The 17347-nt window shown below is 38.0% G+C and overlaps 1 protein-coding gene across 1 annotated transcript in view; it reads left to right on the top strand.

The window, feature by feature from the left end:
- The window catches only part of ERICH3 (glutamate rich 3), a 183426-nt gene that overhangs the window by 97834 nt on the left and 68245 nt on the right, over window positions 1–17347 (top strand). Inside the window, exons 9-10 of the mRNA XM_007949631.1 lie at window positions 3878–4064; window positions 14302–14600. Of these exons, the coding sequence (XP_007947822.1) occupies window positions 3878–4064; window positions 14302–14600 (486 nt within the window). The remainder of the gene's footprint in view (window positions 1–3877; window positions 4065–14301; window positions 14601–17347) is intronic.

Genomic DNA, 17347 nt, shown 5'->3' with positions numbered 1-17347 from the left:
TTGTTTTGTTTGTATGTTATCTATACAGGCAGGGTACTGTGCTGTGCTCCTCTATTCATTAGTTGACAGAACTTATACACTCACCACCTGTCTCCTTTCCTGTTGTCAGACTCTTGTATGTCCTTGCCAAGTCTGGCAAACAGAGCCTGTTCTTAGGTCCCTGGAATCTGAATGAGAATGCTATCACTTTAAAATCCAAAATGGTTGCCACTTGTAAACATTCATAATGGCTGCACCCTCGATCACTTTAAATATCCAAAATGGCTGCCACATGTAAACAATCAAAATGGCTGCACCCTCTGAACAGCAGAAAGTCCACAGCTCAGGTTGTCTCCCTCCTTGCTGTTTCCCTTCTTAGTCATAGGACACCAGAGCAGTTGTCCTTGCAGCCTTTGGTGACTGGGACTGATCTTTAGGTTGATTCTGAGGTCCCAAAACCACTTGGAAATATTCAGGCTGTTGGTCTAGTCAGAGTAGCTGACAGTCTACAGCTCCAACCATCTCTGTACTCACTGTTTTTGTTCAGGTTTTTTCACTAGTTAGTACCTAACCCACTACTGCATAGTTCCTTTCAAAGCTCAGGGTTCCAAGATTATCTTCTGTATCTCTGTCAACTGGTTTTTCTTTTCTTTGTTGAAGATGGTCTGTGTCACTTATCTGCCTATTCCTCCATCTTACCAGAAGTACTCAAAATTAAATTTTTATGTGCTTCCAAAGACTTCTCCAAAAGAGTCAAAAAAGAACCTGCAGATTGTGAAAAAATATTATGCAATAACATATCTGACAAGGTACTTATCTCTAGAATTTATTGAAAACTCCAATACCTCAATAACAAAAAGACAAATAATCTAATTAAAAAAATGGGCAGAAGACATGAATAGACACTTCACCAAGAAGCATATTCAGGAGGCCAACAAACATATGAAGAAGTGCTCACGATCATTAGTCATTAGAGATATGCAAATTAAAACAATGAGATACCATCTTGCCTCAGCACTAGTAGCAAAGATCAACAAGACAGAAAATAACAAATGCTGGTGAGGAAGCGGAGAGATTGGGAATCTCATATACTGCTGGTGGGCCTGTAAAATGGTGCAAGCATTGTGGAAAACAGTATGGTGATTCCTTCAAAAATTGGAATTAGAAATACCATTTGATCCAGCCATTCCATTACTAGTTATATATCCTAAAGAAGTGAGAGCCATGACAAGACCACATATATGCACACCCACATTAATTGTAACACTATTTACAATAGCCTAAAGATGGAAACAATCTAGGTGTCTATCAATTGAGGATTGGATAACCAAACCATGGTACATACACACAATGGAAAACTATGCAATGCTAAAGAATAACATAGAATCTGCAAAACACTGCACAATGAGGATGAACTTGAAGGACATTATGCTGAGTGAAATAAGTCAATCACAGAAGGACAGACATTGTATTAGTCAATTATTATAAAAAGTCAATGAAAGGTTTATATATGGAAGGAAATTTTCTTTGTTGATTATCAGGGGTGTGAGGGGAGGGGATGGAACACTGTTAGATAGGTAGAGATAAGTGTTAATTTGGGTGAAGAGAAGGACAATGTACCAAATGTGAGTGATCAACATGGTGGCATTGAGGAAGAGGAAGACATAGAGAGGTGCATGGAAGGTGCAGACAACAAAGATGAGCCCTTTTGCACATTCAGTACTGCTTTGTCCGTGAAGGCAAACATGGGTATATGGGTGGATAGGTGGGTGTACAGGCTGAATTATTAGGTATGTCTATTTAGCAGGGAGTGTACCATGTATAGGGTTGACCATGTATAGGGTTGACAGACAATGGTTCTACAAGTGTGTTTGTATGTTCTCTAAGAATTCTCAGGTATAGAGTAGACAAGGGACAAGGTTGTAGTCACTCCTTGGTCACATCCATCTATGCAGAGGAAAGGAGTAGTTGAACCTGTGGCATTGGGACAATAGCTGCAGGGGACATTAAGGTCAATTGACATAACATACCACACAAAACATCGTTCTACCTCCTGCTTTGGCGAGTAGCAACTGGGATCTTAAAAGCTTGCAAGCAGCCATCTAGATGCAATGATGGTTATTCTCATCCAGAGCAAAGAAGAATGAAGAAAACTAAAGTTTCATGGAAAAAATTAGTCAAAGGGACTGGTACACCATGCGATCCTCAGCCTATACGACTATGAGACCAGAAGAACTAGATGGTGCCCAGCTACCACTGTGAACCACTTGGAGGGGGATCTATATAGGAGATCCTGGATAGAGAGGGAGAACAATGTGGAACAAAACTAAAAATCAGTTGGAAAAAAAAAGGAGGAACCAGGTTTGCTGGTCTGACAGAGCCTGGTGGAACCACTGAGACTATGACCTCTAGCTGCCTTTCAGGTCTGGAACTGAACCCACACCTGTGGCTTCCAGCCAAACAAAAGACAGGCATATGAGTTGAATATTTACCTGAGATAGATACACTCCTTGGAGAGAACAATCAAGGGAGAAAGAAGGGCTATTTATTCACAGGGAGACAGCTCAGGGGGCAAGAGTGCATGGAGGGATGGACACAGGGAAGAGGTAATTATTGGGAGGAAGTGGGAGGGGAGCTGTAGCATTGTGGTAAATTCTAGTCAATATCATTAGACAAAGTGTATGTGAACTGCTGTATGAAAAGTGAATTTGCTCTGTAAACTTTCACCCAAATCACAATAAAATAAAATAAAAAGTGTTCATGAGAAGCAGTTTGCTGAGTCACTTTGTATAATAGGGTTTCTCAGATTTATAGTTTGAGCCCTTTATGATGGGACCTCTTCAGAGCATTATAACATTTGGAATATCAAGAAAAGTATTATTTGTAGTCTGTGTTTTCTAATTTACTGGTGGAGCTTTTGAGTAGACGGGAGAGGAAGAATGATCACAAATCCAAACAAAGTTGACTATGTTTTAAAAATGGGATAATTTGATCCCTTTCATATATGCATTTATGACATTTTAGGTTATTACTAAAAGGACAAATGTATTTAAAAGCGTTCCTGAGTTCACAATAACTGCTTGTCCTTATGCACTTTGTCAACAAATACCTTATTAAAATAGGGATATGCCCGTTTACTGAATGACCTTGGGTAGGTGAATGAACTTTTTTAAGCTTTAATTTCCTCATCTGGATATTTCACTACTCACTGTTGAGTCAATTCCAACTCATAGAAACCCTATAGATAGAGTAGAACAGAGCTCCAATGCTGCATAGAATTTACAAGCCTACACATCTCTACAGAAGAATGGCTGGTGGACTTGAACTGTCAACCTTCTGTAAGTATTCAAGTGCCTAACCACTGCTCCAGTAGGGTTCCTTGTCTAAACAGAAGGGATAATTGAGAAATAACACACCCCAGATAATCAGGTGCAATGCCTGGCCATAGGTGGTGCTCATGTCATGTTAAGTATTGTTATGTTATTACAAATCAAAGAGTTTATATTACAAATATAAATAGTTGAAGTATTTATTGAAAATAAAACTAAAGAATGTATTTTTAATACCAGAAAAAAGCAAAGTCACTGATGTCAAGTTGGATCTGACTCATAGTGACCCCTCCTTGGGTTACCATGGCGGTATCAATACAGACGTATATTGCCCAAAATACACACATCCTATCTCGTTCATGTTCCATGCTTTCTGGATATAATGACCAGTAAGATTGGTCACATTCTTCACATTGTCAACAGCAATGTACTTTTATGATTAAAAAATTGTCCTCAATTTAAGAAGTTATCTAGAGCATAGTATTGTACTTTTCTAACAGAAAAATCTGATTACGAACATGTTAGTCTAAAGTCGGTAGCTTTCACTAATTATTTCTTTTTAATTCCAGAGACCTTTCAGTTTATTTCCAAAAGGCACCATGGTTTCCCCTTCAGCCTCACCTTTTTCCTGAATGGAATACAGGTGAACAGACTAAGCTCCTGCTGTGAATATAAGCATCGGAAAGGTTCCAGACTAGGAGGCAAACGTGGCTACTTTGGGTTTGTGTGTGTCGAGAGATCATCTCCCTGCTACAAGTATGAAAATATATGTCCTTTGGTAGAGGACAAGATTTGCTAAATGTTTCTTTTTATGCTTTTACTGATACATTTCTCTGCATAATTTGCTAGGAAGGATATTAGTGTAGATGAGCCTGAAATATATGTTAAATGTTGTTTATTAAAACCCTGAGTGCTGCATTTGAAGCTATAAGATATAAATCTATAAATCTTTTTCCTGGATGCATCATATAATAGAGGTAAAAGCTGGTGGCGTATTTCAAATTCTATTTCTATTTCTCTCTCTCCTTTTCCCCATACTATTTTAACTTCTGCTTCTGAGGAGAGGGAAGATTTTTTTTCCCCATCATCTTAGTAACTGGTTTTGGGCTGAGCCCTGAAGTATGTGCCAAGCATATGATTTCTATAATTTGATTTTATAGACTATGCATATTAGAAGTGTGTCTATATTATTGTGTGACCCAATTTTTATTCACCTTAGTTTCACTCTCAGGGATAACAAAATACTTGATAAAATGTTAGTTGTGACTGTTTATCAGCTTCATGTTGAACACTCAAACTGAAGTTAGAAGATTTGCTTGCTTTGCAGACATTTTTTTCTATAAATACTTATGGAGACTTGACTATGTGCCAAGCTAAGACATGGAAGTAAGTCCTTGTCTTCACAGAGCACAGTCTAATGGGGGAGGGGAAAATAACATAAAAGGTGAAGTAATTAATATATGTTGGATGGTAAAAATGCTATAAATTAAAAAACAGGTGGGTGCTTTTTTTATGGAGGTTGTTTAAGGAAGGCTCGCTGATAATGTGTCTTTTGAGAAAAATCCTGAAAAAAAAAATAAGAGAGACTCAACCTTAAGACAGCTTTTCAGGCAGAGGTAAAGCAAATACAGAGCCTGAGATAGGGGTGTGTTTGATATGCCTATGCTAATGTAGCCAGAGCAAAAGCAAGTAGTGGAAAAATAATAAGCAGTTTAGGGCAGAGAGCTAGTGGGGCGGAGCCACAGAGGGTCTCAATGCCATTGTAAGAACTTTGACTTTTATTCTAAGTGGGCTGGGTCTTCAATGAGGATTTTGAGCATTGAGGTGTAACTTCTATGTGAAAAATTAGCTGTGAGGGAAAGAATGAAAACAGGGAGAATATTGCTTTAATACATGAGAAAAGGAAGGTGGATAAAGTTTGGAGTGATTGGATTCTACATTCATTTTAAAGGTGGAGGTTACAGGATTTAATCAAAATTCAGTGGTAGGATGCAAGATAAGGAAGGGGTCAAGATGACTCAAAGATTTGTTGGCCTGACAACTGGGAAGGTGTCTAATTAACGTGCAGTAAGATAAGAAAAGCTTCAGATGGAACAGGTTTGAGAAGTGAAATGAAGGGATTTTAGTTTTGGTCACATTAAATTTGAGCCATCTATTAGATATGCTCAAACATAGCAAAGATTATGAGCATGGCATAGGACCAGGCAGTGTTTTGTTCTTTTGTGTGTGGGGTCACAATGAATTGAAATTGACTCAAAGGCACCTATCAACAACAACATTTAGATATCCAGGTAGAAATGTTGAGTAGGCATTGGACATATGAATCTGGGGCCCAGGAGAGGTCTAAGCTAGAGATATATATTTAAATGTGGTTTGCATATGTTGTTGGTATGGTTAGGTGCTGTCGAGTTGGATCCGACTCATAGCAACCATGTATACAACAGAACAAAACAGTGCCTATTTCTGTGCCAGCTTCACGTTCCTTGTTATACCTGAACCTGTTGTTGCAGCCACTGTGTCAATCCATCTCATTGAGGGCCTACCCCTTTTTTGTTGACCCTCCACTTTACCAAGCATGATATTCTTCTCCAGGGAATAGTTCTTTCTCACTGTGTGACCAAAGGAGCTTCCAAAGAGCATTCTGGCTGCACATCTTCCAGGACAGATTTGTTTATTCTTTTGGCAGTCCGTGGTACTTTCAGTACTCTTCACCAACACCACAACTCAAAAGCATCAACTCTTCTTCACTCTTCCTTATACATTGTCCAACTTTCACATGCATATGTTGCAACTCCTCAGAAGGAAGATGGGACAATCTACTTCCGTAGTGATACAGCCTTGGAAACCCAAGGAGGGGTCGCTATGAGTTGTGTCCAACTCGATGGCACATAACAACAACAACAACAACGGGTTAGATGCACCTTAGTCTTCAAAGAGACATCTTTGCTCTTCAGCACTTTAAAGAGGTCTTTTGCAGCAGATTTGCCCAGGGAAATATGTCATCTGATTTCTTGACCTGCTGCTTCCATTGGTGTTGATTGTAGAAGCAAGTAATATGAAATCTTTGACAACTTCAGTCTTTTCTCCATTTATCATGATGCTGCCTTTTGGTCCAGTGTGAGGATTTTCGTTTTGTGTTGAGGTGTAATCCATACTGCAGACTATATTCTTTAATCTTCATCAGTAAGTGCCTCAAGTCATCTTCACTTTCAGCAAGCAAGGTTATGTCGTCTTCATGTCACAAGTTGTTAATGAGCCTTGCTCCAATCCTGATGCTGCATTCTTCTTCAGATAGTCCAGCTTCTTGGCTTATTTGCTCAGAATTCAGACTGAACAAGTATGGTGAAAAAATATAACCCTGACACACTCCTGTCCTGATTTTAAACCATGCAGTATCCCCTTGTTCTGTTTGAATGACAGCATCCTGCCTGATGAACAGGTTGCTCTTGAGTACAATTAAGTGTTCTGGAATTCCCATTCTTCTCAATGTTATCCATAATTTTTTATGATCTTCATAATCAAATGCTTCTGCATAGTCAATAAAACACAAGTAAGGAGCTCTGGAAGCATATTGCCTAAGGCACTTAACTGCTAACCAGAAGGTCAGCAGTTCAAACTCACCAGCTACTCCTTGGAAGAAAGGTTGGGCATTCTACTTCTGTAGTGATACCACCTTGGAAACTCAAGGAGGGGTCGCTATGAGTCGGGTCTGACTTGATGGCACACAACAACAACAACAACAACAACAAACTTTTTTCTGGTATTCTTTGCTTTCAGCCAAGATCCATTTGACATCAACAATGATATCCATTGTTCCATGTCCTCTTCTGGATCCAGCTTGCATTTCTGGAATTTCTCTAATATTATTGCTGTAACCATTTCTGAATTATCTTCAGCAAGATTTTACTTGCATATGAAATTAATAATATTGTTCAATAATTTCCACATTTTGTGAGATCACTTTTCTTTGGAATGGGTACAAATATGAATCTCTTCCAGTCAGTTGGCCAGGTAGCTGTCTTCCAAATCTCCTGGCATAGCTGAGTGGTGCCTCCAACGTGACATCTGTTTGTTGAAACATTTTAATATATTCTGTCAGTTCCGGGAGCCTTGTTTTTCACCATTTCCTTCATCGCAGCTTCGACTTCTTTCTTCAATACCATTGGTTCTTGATTGTATGCCACCTCTTGAAATGGATGAACATTGACCAATTCTTTTTGGTACAGTGACTCTGTGTATTCCTTCCATCTTCTTTTGATGTTTCCTGCGTCATTTGATATTTTGCTCATAGAATCTTTCAATATTGCAACTCTAGGGTTAAATTGTTTCCTAAGTTCGTTTAGCTTGAGAAGCGTGTTCTTCCCTTTTGGTTTTCTGACTTTACACATTTCATTATAATAATTGGCTTTGTCTTCTTGAGCTTCTTTTTGAAATCTTCTGTTCAGCTCTTTTATCTTGTCATTTCTTCCATTTGCTTTAGCTACTCTCTATTCAAGAGCAAGTTTCAGAGTCTCTTCTGATATCCGCTTTGGTCTTTTTTGTCTTGTCTTTTTAATGACCTTTCACTTTCTTCATGGATTATGTTCTTGATGTCATCCCACAATTCCCCTCATTTTTGGTCATTGGTGTTCTATGCATCAAATCTATTCTTTAAATGTTCTCTAAATTCAAGAGGGATATAATCAAGGTCATGTTTTGGCTCTCATGACTTTTTATGTCTTCAGCTTCAACTTGAACTTGCATGTGAGCAGTTGATAGTCTGTTCTACAGTTAGCTCCTGACCTTGTTTTGGCTGAAGATGTTGAGCTTCTCCACTGTCTCTTTCCATAGATACAGTCAATCTGATTTCTCTGTACTCCATCTGGCAAAGTCCACACATATAGCCACCACTTATATGGTTGAAAAAAGGTGTTTGTAATGAATAAGTCATTGGTCTTGCAAAATTCTATTGTGCAATCTCCAGTGTCATTTCTATCACTATAGCCATATTTTCCAACTATGGTGATTTTTCTTTGTTTCTAACTTTTGCATTCCAATCACCAATAATATTCAACACCTCTTGATCACATGTTTGGTCAATTTCAGAATGCAGAAGTTGGTAAAATCTTCAGTTTCAACATCTTGGCTGTGGTTGTTGGTGTGTAAATTTGAATAATAGTAGTATTAACTGGTCTTCCTTGTAGGCATATGGATATTTTTCTATCACTTACAGCATTGTACTTTAGGATAGATCTTGAAACATTCTTTATGATGATGAATGCCACACCATTCTTCTTGAATTTGTCATTCCTGGCATACAGTTATCTGATTCAAAATGGCCCAAAACAGTCCATTTCACCTCTCTAATCCCTAAGATATCAATCTTTATGTGTTCCATTTCATTTTTTACAACCTCCAACTTTCCTAGATTCATGTGCTTTGTACATTCCATGTTCTGATTAACAATGGATATTTGCAACTGTTTCTTCTCATTCTGAGTCATGTCACATCAGTAAATGTAGCTTCCAAAAGCCTTACTCCATCCACATCATTAAAGTCAACTCTACCTTGAGGAGGCAGATCTTCTCCAGTTGTACTTTGAGTACCTTCCAACCTGAGGGGCTCATCTCCTGGTACTATATTCAGGGATTTTCATAAAGTTTTCCAGTAGTATATTGACAGTATTTCAGTGCTATTCATAAGGTTTTCACTGGCCAATTCTTTCAGAAGTAGTGGCCCCTTCCTTCTTCTAGATGTTATTTAAAGCCATAAGATTAGATGAGATCACTTAAGAATTGAATGTATATAGAGAAGATGTCTGAGTAATGAGCTTTAGCTCACCCCAGTTCAGAGGTGAGGGAGATGAAGGGAAACCAGGAAAATAACTAAGAAGAAAAATCAGTGAATTGTAGTAAAACCCAGAGAATATGATGTACTAGAAAAGGACAAAATGTTTTAAGAGTAAGAGTGCAATTAACTTGGTCAACTGTGTGTGTAGGTTAAGTAAAATGAAGACTGAAGATTAAACATTGATTTGATAATGTGTTTGTTGTTGATTACCTTGGCACAAGTCGTAGCAGTGAAGCAGTAGGGATGAAAGCTTGGTTGGAAGAGGCTTTAGAGAAAAATTAAGGTCAGAGAATACAGGTAACACTTTTTAAAGAGCTTTGCTATAAAGAATAGAAATTGGAAAACAGGAGAAGGAATGTGGACGTAAAGGGAGTCTTTCTTTTTATTTTTTAAGATGGGCGCTATTATGTTTATATTCTGATAGGATTGATACCTTAAATGAGAAAAAAATAATGAAGCATACTATAGACAGGAAAATGCTCAAGACAAGCCTAGGGCTCAGTAAGAGGTGTTGCCTTGATAGGACAAACATTATTCTACAGTAACAGGAGGAGGCATGGAATATAGGAAGAGAGAGAAAATAGTTTGAGGGATGTGCTGGGAAGTTCTCTGATAATTGTTTCTATTTTCTCAGTCCAACAGGAAGCACATTTATCAGCCAAGGTTAAGGCTGAGGCGGGTAGGGGTTGGAGGCTTTAGGAGAGAAGAGAGGTTTAAAACAACTCTTCATATAGTGGGAGAGTGACTAGCTTAGCATGATATAGTAGGAGTTCCTTATGATATTTAGGACCCACTTGAAGTTGCTTTCTGGTTCCAATCCAAATATGACAACTCCATATTTGTGGGCAAGTCATTTAATTCTCAGGGGAGCTAATGAGCTTATATGCAATCATTCATGTACAAATAAATTGCATTCTTTGGGAATTTCCATATAAATCCAAGCTGTAATGTTTTTAGTGCTTACCACTTTCTGTTGTTGTTGTTATATGCCATTGAGTTGGCCCCGACTCATAGCTACCCCTCCTTGAGTTTCTGAGGCAGTATCACTATGAAAGTAGATTGCCCAACCTTCCTTCTGTGGAGTGGCTAGTGGGTTTGAACAGCCAGCCTTCCGGTTAGCAGTCAAGTGCCTTGGGCACTATGCTACCAGAGCTCTTTCTACAGAGGTTTAGTAATCTGTACCATAATCTGATTGATGGCATATTCTCTCCTATTTAACACTTTTAAGCCTCTGTATAATTCTTTCTACAATTTTAACATGTCTTGGTTACCTCTAGTTCTTTCTTCAACTATTTCAAATAATAATAACAAAATGGTTGTGATATTAAAGAATAAGGCCCACTGCTCTCAATTAAAATGCACAGTTCTAATAGGAAATGTTTGTCATTTTTTTTTAAGCTTCATAACCATTTCTTCAAATGAAATCTATGAATGCTCAAAGTAGGTATGACAGTGTCATGTCATTCGATGCATCCCAGTTTCAGACCAGGTAAAATCTGAGACAGCTGGGTTAGATGGGGCAGGGACTGGTGGATGAGTACTAAAGCTTTGCTTGTTTGACCTTAATCCACTTGATTCTACTCTGGTTATTCCAGAGGTACCAGAACTACAGAATTTCCAGTTTGAGAATTTCTCCTAAGCAGAGTTATACTATTTATAATATTGTATAACCTTTGCTGTGTCACATCCATAATACCTTTAGTTATCTTACCAAAAAACAAAACAAAACCCTCAATTCAAACTCATAGTGATTCTATAGGACAGACTAGAACTGCCCAAAAGTTTTCTGAGGCTCTGATGTCACTGTGGTGAAAACATTGGACTGCTAACCAAAAGGTCAGCAGTTAAAAGCTACCAGCCACTCTGCAGGAGAAAGATGATGCAGTCTGCTTCTGTAAAGGTTTACAGCCTTGGAAACCCTACGGGGCAATTCTACTCTGTCCTATAGGGTCACTATGCGTTAGCATCAACTTGATGGCAGTAGTTTCAGTTTTGGTTTTGGTAATCTTTACAGAAACAAACTGCCACATCTTTCTTCCACAGAGCTGCTGGTGGATTTAGATGGTCAACTTTATAATTAGCAGCTGAGCATTTAACCACTGTGCCACCAGGGCTCCTTTTAGTTATCTTTTGGGGTGTATATTAATTTCTTTAGTTTGTACAAAAACAATAATAATTTTATTTCATTTTTAAATGGACCTTAAACTGACTAACACAGACCCATGTTAGACTACTGGGCTTGCCACCAGAGAAAGTACTCACTCTTTCTCTTTCATCAGAAACTAACACAATCCTGAAAAGTTTTCACCAAACAAAGGTCTGGAGATAATCCATGACCTGAATAAGATATCTAACAGTTATCTCTTTCTCTGAAACCACTTATATCCCCAACTATCAGGAAACTGAGGCAATTTTTGTGCGTGGATGAAAGGCACCAGAATGTAGTCAAGACTTGTCAATCCAAGAAGGATAGGAATATTAAAAATCTGAAAATTGCCAAAACATGAATGAAATCCTATGGTTTCTGGAACTATTGAGAAGCAGAGTGTGGTAAAATAAAACAGGAGGGGATTCTATTTATAAAAAAATGACTCAAAATTACTTGTTTAAGGTCCTGATAAAACAAGAAACATTCAGCAGTAATCACTTCCAAAGTGTAAAGTTTCCATAATTGTTTCATCCTTCAATCACAGAAACTTTGAAGAGGCTTGATAGTTATATTTAGTTGTTAGAGTGAAACACAGAAAGATGAAGAATTGCCTAACCAAGTAGAATGCAGACTGTTTTGAGCTTTAGTAATCAGAATCAACACCTCAAATTATACTCAGAAGTCAAATAGGTAGTCAGTGATGAGGAGAGCACAGATGTTCCTAACTTTGTCTGTCCAATTCCCCTAAGCAGATGGGCAATAAAAAGTCTGTGCATGCAGTAGGGAAGCATCAAAACCTCTACATAGTCACAACATAAACTAAAAGTTACAGCATATCAGAGGCTCCAAATCGATGGATTTGGTGTTGCCATCGATAAAGGAAGAACAGCTTGAACAGAAGGCAATGCTAGTAATCATATTCTGTGAAGATTGCTGACACTTTTAGTCCAAGGAAAGCAATGTGCTAAATACATCATCATTAAAGTCAAGAAATATTTATCATGCTTAACATGAGGTGAGGTAAGTATATTCTTATTATCTCATTTTTTACAGCCTGACAGTTACTTTGAGTGCAGATCCTTTTAGTTTTATTTTATTGGGAGATACATAAAAGTTATCTAAGTTCTCATATTTGCTTGTTGGGAGAATTAAGATCAATTGCAATGCTATTCTTAGAGTGGGATGGCTGAGAAATCTTCAGGTTAAGAAATTGCCATAGGATTTCATTCATGTTTTGTCAATTTTCAGATTTATAATATTCCTATCCTTCTTGGATTGACAAGTCTTGACTACATTCTGGTGCCTTTCATCCACGCACAAAAATTGCCTCAGTTTCCTGATAGTTGGGGATATAAGTGGTTTCAGAGAAAGAGATAACTGTTAGATATCTTATTCAGGTCATGGATTATCTCCAGACCTTTGTTTGGTGAAAACTTTTCAGGATTGTGTTAGTTTCTGATGAAAGAGAAAGAGTGAGTACTTTCTCTGGTGGCAAGCCCAGTAGTCTAACATTGGTTTGTGTTAGTCAGTTTAAGGGCCATTTTCATAACACAGTGATTTGACTGTGATACAGTGGGAAGAGTCCCTGGGTGGTGCAAACATCAATGTGCTTAGCTGCTAATTGAAGTTTGGAGGTTCAAATCTACCCAGAATTGCCTCAAAAGAGAAAAGAGAAGCCTGGCATTTCCTAATTTTTGATGATTTTTTTTTTTTTTTTTTGTCAATACTCATTGAAGTAATGTACCTGTATATTTTCTACTTCTGAAATATCAGCCATTGAAAACCCTTTGTAGCATCGTTCTACCCTGACACACGTGAATTGCCATGAGTTGAAATTGATTTGACAGCAACTGATTCTATATATCTGGCACAGTATATATGTTTTAAATACATGGATTCAGTGTGAGATTATGGACTCTGACAGTCGTGGCTCCATCACTAATCTGCTGATTGTGACTTTGAGCAAGTCATGGAACACTTTAAGCCTTAGTTTTCTCATATGTGAAATGGTTATGATAACTCTGAATTTGTTGGTCTATGGGGTAATGAAACTGTAAGATAATGTATATAAAGCACCTAGCAAAGAGCTTGGTACAGAGTAAGTGCTCAGTAATCTTACCATTATCATGATCATCATTTTTATTAATGTAATTATTATTATTGGAAATCTTATTTTGATTTTAATTTATGAGGAAAGAAGCTATAGAAGAAAATATATCCACATTTATTTTTATTATGACTAATTTAAAATTATTTTTCCTATTATAATGTAATATATTTAGACCATCAAGTTGGTTCCCCAAATTTGACTTTGAATAACTCTCTATGACCTCTAAAAATCATTGCCATGTTCAAAGAACAAAAGTTTATCAACAGCAAAATCCATCATACAAATGTACTACAGGCTTTCAAAGGCCATTCTAAACTCAATAATGGCAGTTCTATTAAAATAAGAGTGCAGGCTCCTGAGGTGTTTTTTTGCTTAAAGGGCACAACATTTGACTGTATATGTTTCTTAAAAATCAATCATATTTATTTAGAGTCAACCTTGTATTAAGTCATTTTTTTTAACTGTTGTTGTGTTCTTACAACAGTATGTTACCAAAGATTGAAAGGCATCTTTGTTCTTCTGATTATTTTAATCTCAGCTTTCCTGCATTTGTAAATCTGAATACTTTTTGATCATATGTTTTCATTTCAGGACTTGAATGATGCGTATATTAAACTCTGATATACTTGAAAGCACAAATTTTAGTTTAAGGCTATATTTCTTAGCTGTTGAGTTGTTTTCTTGTTTATTATTATGGGTAAGATTATTAAGATTTTGTTGTCTTCACTTAAAAGATTTTAGTATCAATAGAGAGAAAATAGTTTATTTTTAATTAACCTATGTGTACCATCATAAAACTATTTCTCATAACATTTCGTACTAGAATTAGATATGTGATTTTAAAAGCTTTGAGGTTCCACAGTGTATAAAGGTTAATCAACACTTCATGCTAATATTTTCCATAGGTGCATTATTGCAATGGGGCTTGACAAAAAAACATCTTCATCCAAAACTAGGAAAGAAAATGCTGAGAAAAGAGAGGAATTGAAGAAGAGTAAAGGGAAGCTGAGGAAGGATGAAAAGTACATGATACCAAGAAGAAATGAGATAGAGAGAAACAGAACCTTAGTCTCAGCCATTTTTTCAGCTCAAGAGGAAGAAATGGGGGTTAAAGAAGTGAGAACTGCTATGGAAGAAATGGAAAGAAAAGGAAAACCAGGACAAGATATTTGGGAAGATGACCAGGAAAATACATTTAAATATGGTAATTAGTAACACAGAGTTATTTTGTTGTTGCTGCTTTATTTTTAAAATATGATTACCAAAATTTGCAAAAAAAAAAAAAAAATTATTAACTATTGTTACTTGGTCCTGGTCTTAAGCCACTCTGTCATGTGTGAGATATCTCTGATATCCTCCCTCCGCTGTTTTGCATAGAGTCCTCGATTTTCCGCTTTAGAGGGCAGGCCTGACCCAGAAAAGTTAAGTGTGCTTGTGTCAGAGTGGACAGGAAAGAAAAGAGGGAGGTTTCAGAGGCTCTGATGGCTTCTGCATGCCGTTTTGATCAAATGGAATTTTGCTTATTTTTTTTTTTAGTTTTTGAAAGTACTTGCTTTGCAAAACATGAATTGTTTGGCACAATATAGTTAATACCTAAGAGTATATGCTGATTAATTATTCTATAACTGAAAACAGTAAATGTAGATTTGGGAGCCTGGAGCCTCCCAGTCTGCTTCTCTTGCTTTCCTGTTCATCTTTCCCCTTCCCATCCTTTCCCTTCCCTTCCCTCCACTTCCCTTTTCCTCCTCTCCCCTTCCTCTACCCTTCTCCCTCCATCTATTCACCCATCCATCCATCCTAGTATGTATTTATACAGTCATTCATGCACACATACACACTCACACAGAAAATATTATTTGATAGTAAAGATACTCACTGCCATTGAGTTGATTCTGACTCATAGGGATCACCTTTGGGTTTCCAAGACAGTAGTAAATCTCTACAGAAATAGATTGCCCAGTCTTCCTTCCACAGAGTGGCTGGTGGGTTTGAACTGCCAACCTTCTAGTATTAGTGCCAATCTTCATAGTGCCCTAGGCACTATGCCACCAGAGCAACAAGAATAAAAGCACTAGTCACTGAGTGCTATGCCAGTCACTGAGCACTCTGCCAGACACTTACTACATGCTAGCCCATTTTATCTTCACCACCTCACATCACAGCATTATTTCAACCTTCATTTGCCAGACTGGGAAACTGAGGCTCAAAGAACCTACAGTATTCAATGCCACGGAGAGAAAGTAGCAGAACTAGAATTCCGATCTGAACTATTCTGACTTCACAAGAGGGCAGGAGGGTCACCATCAGCATCAGCTAATTCCTATGAGATGGAGGTCAAACAAACCTCCACTTGCCAAACTTTTTACCAGTTCTGACACCAACTGTCCTTCCTATGGTACTCTCTACTTCTCTGCTGGGTTTAATTCATTGTAACGGCCACACAGAACTCACAGAGAATAATCACAATTATGAGGTTGTTAGGAAAGTATCAGGTTACAACTCATGCTCAGAAATGACTCAGGATATAGTTCTTCCATAAGGACAGCCTCTTCTTGGCAGTGCTCACACGCATATCTCTCTCTGGCCGTTGGCCTCTCAGCCTCAGAGTCCCTTGGACTCTGCCCTGTTCAGGCAAGTGTTACAAAGTTCTTTTAGTGCTGCTGGTAATGCTCAGAGGCACTCCACTCCTCCAGTAAACCTCAGCCTGAAGACACTGAACACTAGCTCCATGGCTCAGCAAACTTAGCTCCACCTAGTGCCCAGAGACACCCCATTCTGCCAACAAGCCTCCTGAAAGGCACTCAGCTTCCTCTCTTCATTAGTCCAGAAGCTTACTTCACTGTCTCATACCATCTCTTGGTTCTGCTGCTGCCATTTCTCTGGTGTCACATCTCACTGTCTCTTGCTAACTCTGGGGTAAAGGCTTTCTATCTCCTAGATATAGGAGACTCCTAGCACAAGGATCTTGAGTCCAAAGGACATGTTCTGCTCCCATCTCTTCTTCTAGGTGATAGTCAGATCCCTCCTTCTTTTCTGCCTCTGGGATTGCTCACTTTAAGCCTAGCAGGATGGCAAAACTGACCAATCACCACATAAGCATTCCATGCACCCTTTTGTCATGGTCCCACCACCATAAGGGTACCATACTAGTTATTTACATTATTAGCAAGATATCTATAACCTTGGTGGGCCACAAGCACCACACTTGAATAGTTGCACAAAGTCATTTGAAGAGATCATGAAGCCCATGGCTAGAAGGGTCATCATACAATCAAATCACTGAAACACAACAGTCAAGGCAGACCTAAAGTACATGTTTTGAGAGAAAACCCAGAATCTCCTGCCACACAGGATGCAGGGACTATTCTTGTTCATTATATGCTCATTTAATTTTATGCTCTGTTTCTAAATGTAACTTTAATTGTATCCTAATTGTGGACACTTGTACTTCTCTGATTTTAATCAGGTACCTCCATTAAAGCTTACTGCAATCAACGGAGCACATATTTATGTATATTTTCTCCTGTCCTATGATCAACCCCCTCCACCTCTCAACCAGTTACTGTTACTACTAATCTCTAATATTTATTAGGGGTCTACTGTTTCTGGCACTGTTTTAAGTATGTTCCAGGATTATAGTTTTTAATAATCAACCACAGCTTTGTAAATCAGGTACCACCTATGTTACAGATGAAAAAACTAAAGATTAAAGATGTTAGAGAGTTGCTCAGTTAGAAAGTGTTTTAACTGTGACTTGGGCTCATGTCTACTAAACCCAAAGACCTCATACTTCACCACTATATACTACTATTGATGGAATTGCACTAATTCACTCATGCGCCATATGATTCCCTATTTATTTTGTGACCAGTAGCAAATGTCCATGAAGTGGTATAGAGGAGTGTGTGCCTCTGTGTCTGTATTCTATGGATAACCTCCACTCCTACTTTA

This window comes from Orycteropus afer, unplaced genomic scaffold (genome assembly GCF_000298275.1).
Source record: "Orycteropus afer afer isolate SDZICR_OR568_19922 unplaced genomic scaffold, OryAfe1.0 scaffold00248, whole genome shotgun sequence".
Classification (NCBI taxonomy): Eukaryota; Metazoa; Chordata; class Mammalia; order Tubulidentata; family Orycteropodidae; genus Orycteropus; species Orycteropus afer.
Note: the sequence above shows the minus strand (reverse complement) of the source record. Positions and strands in the feature narration are given on the sequence as shown.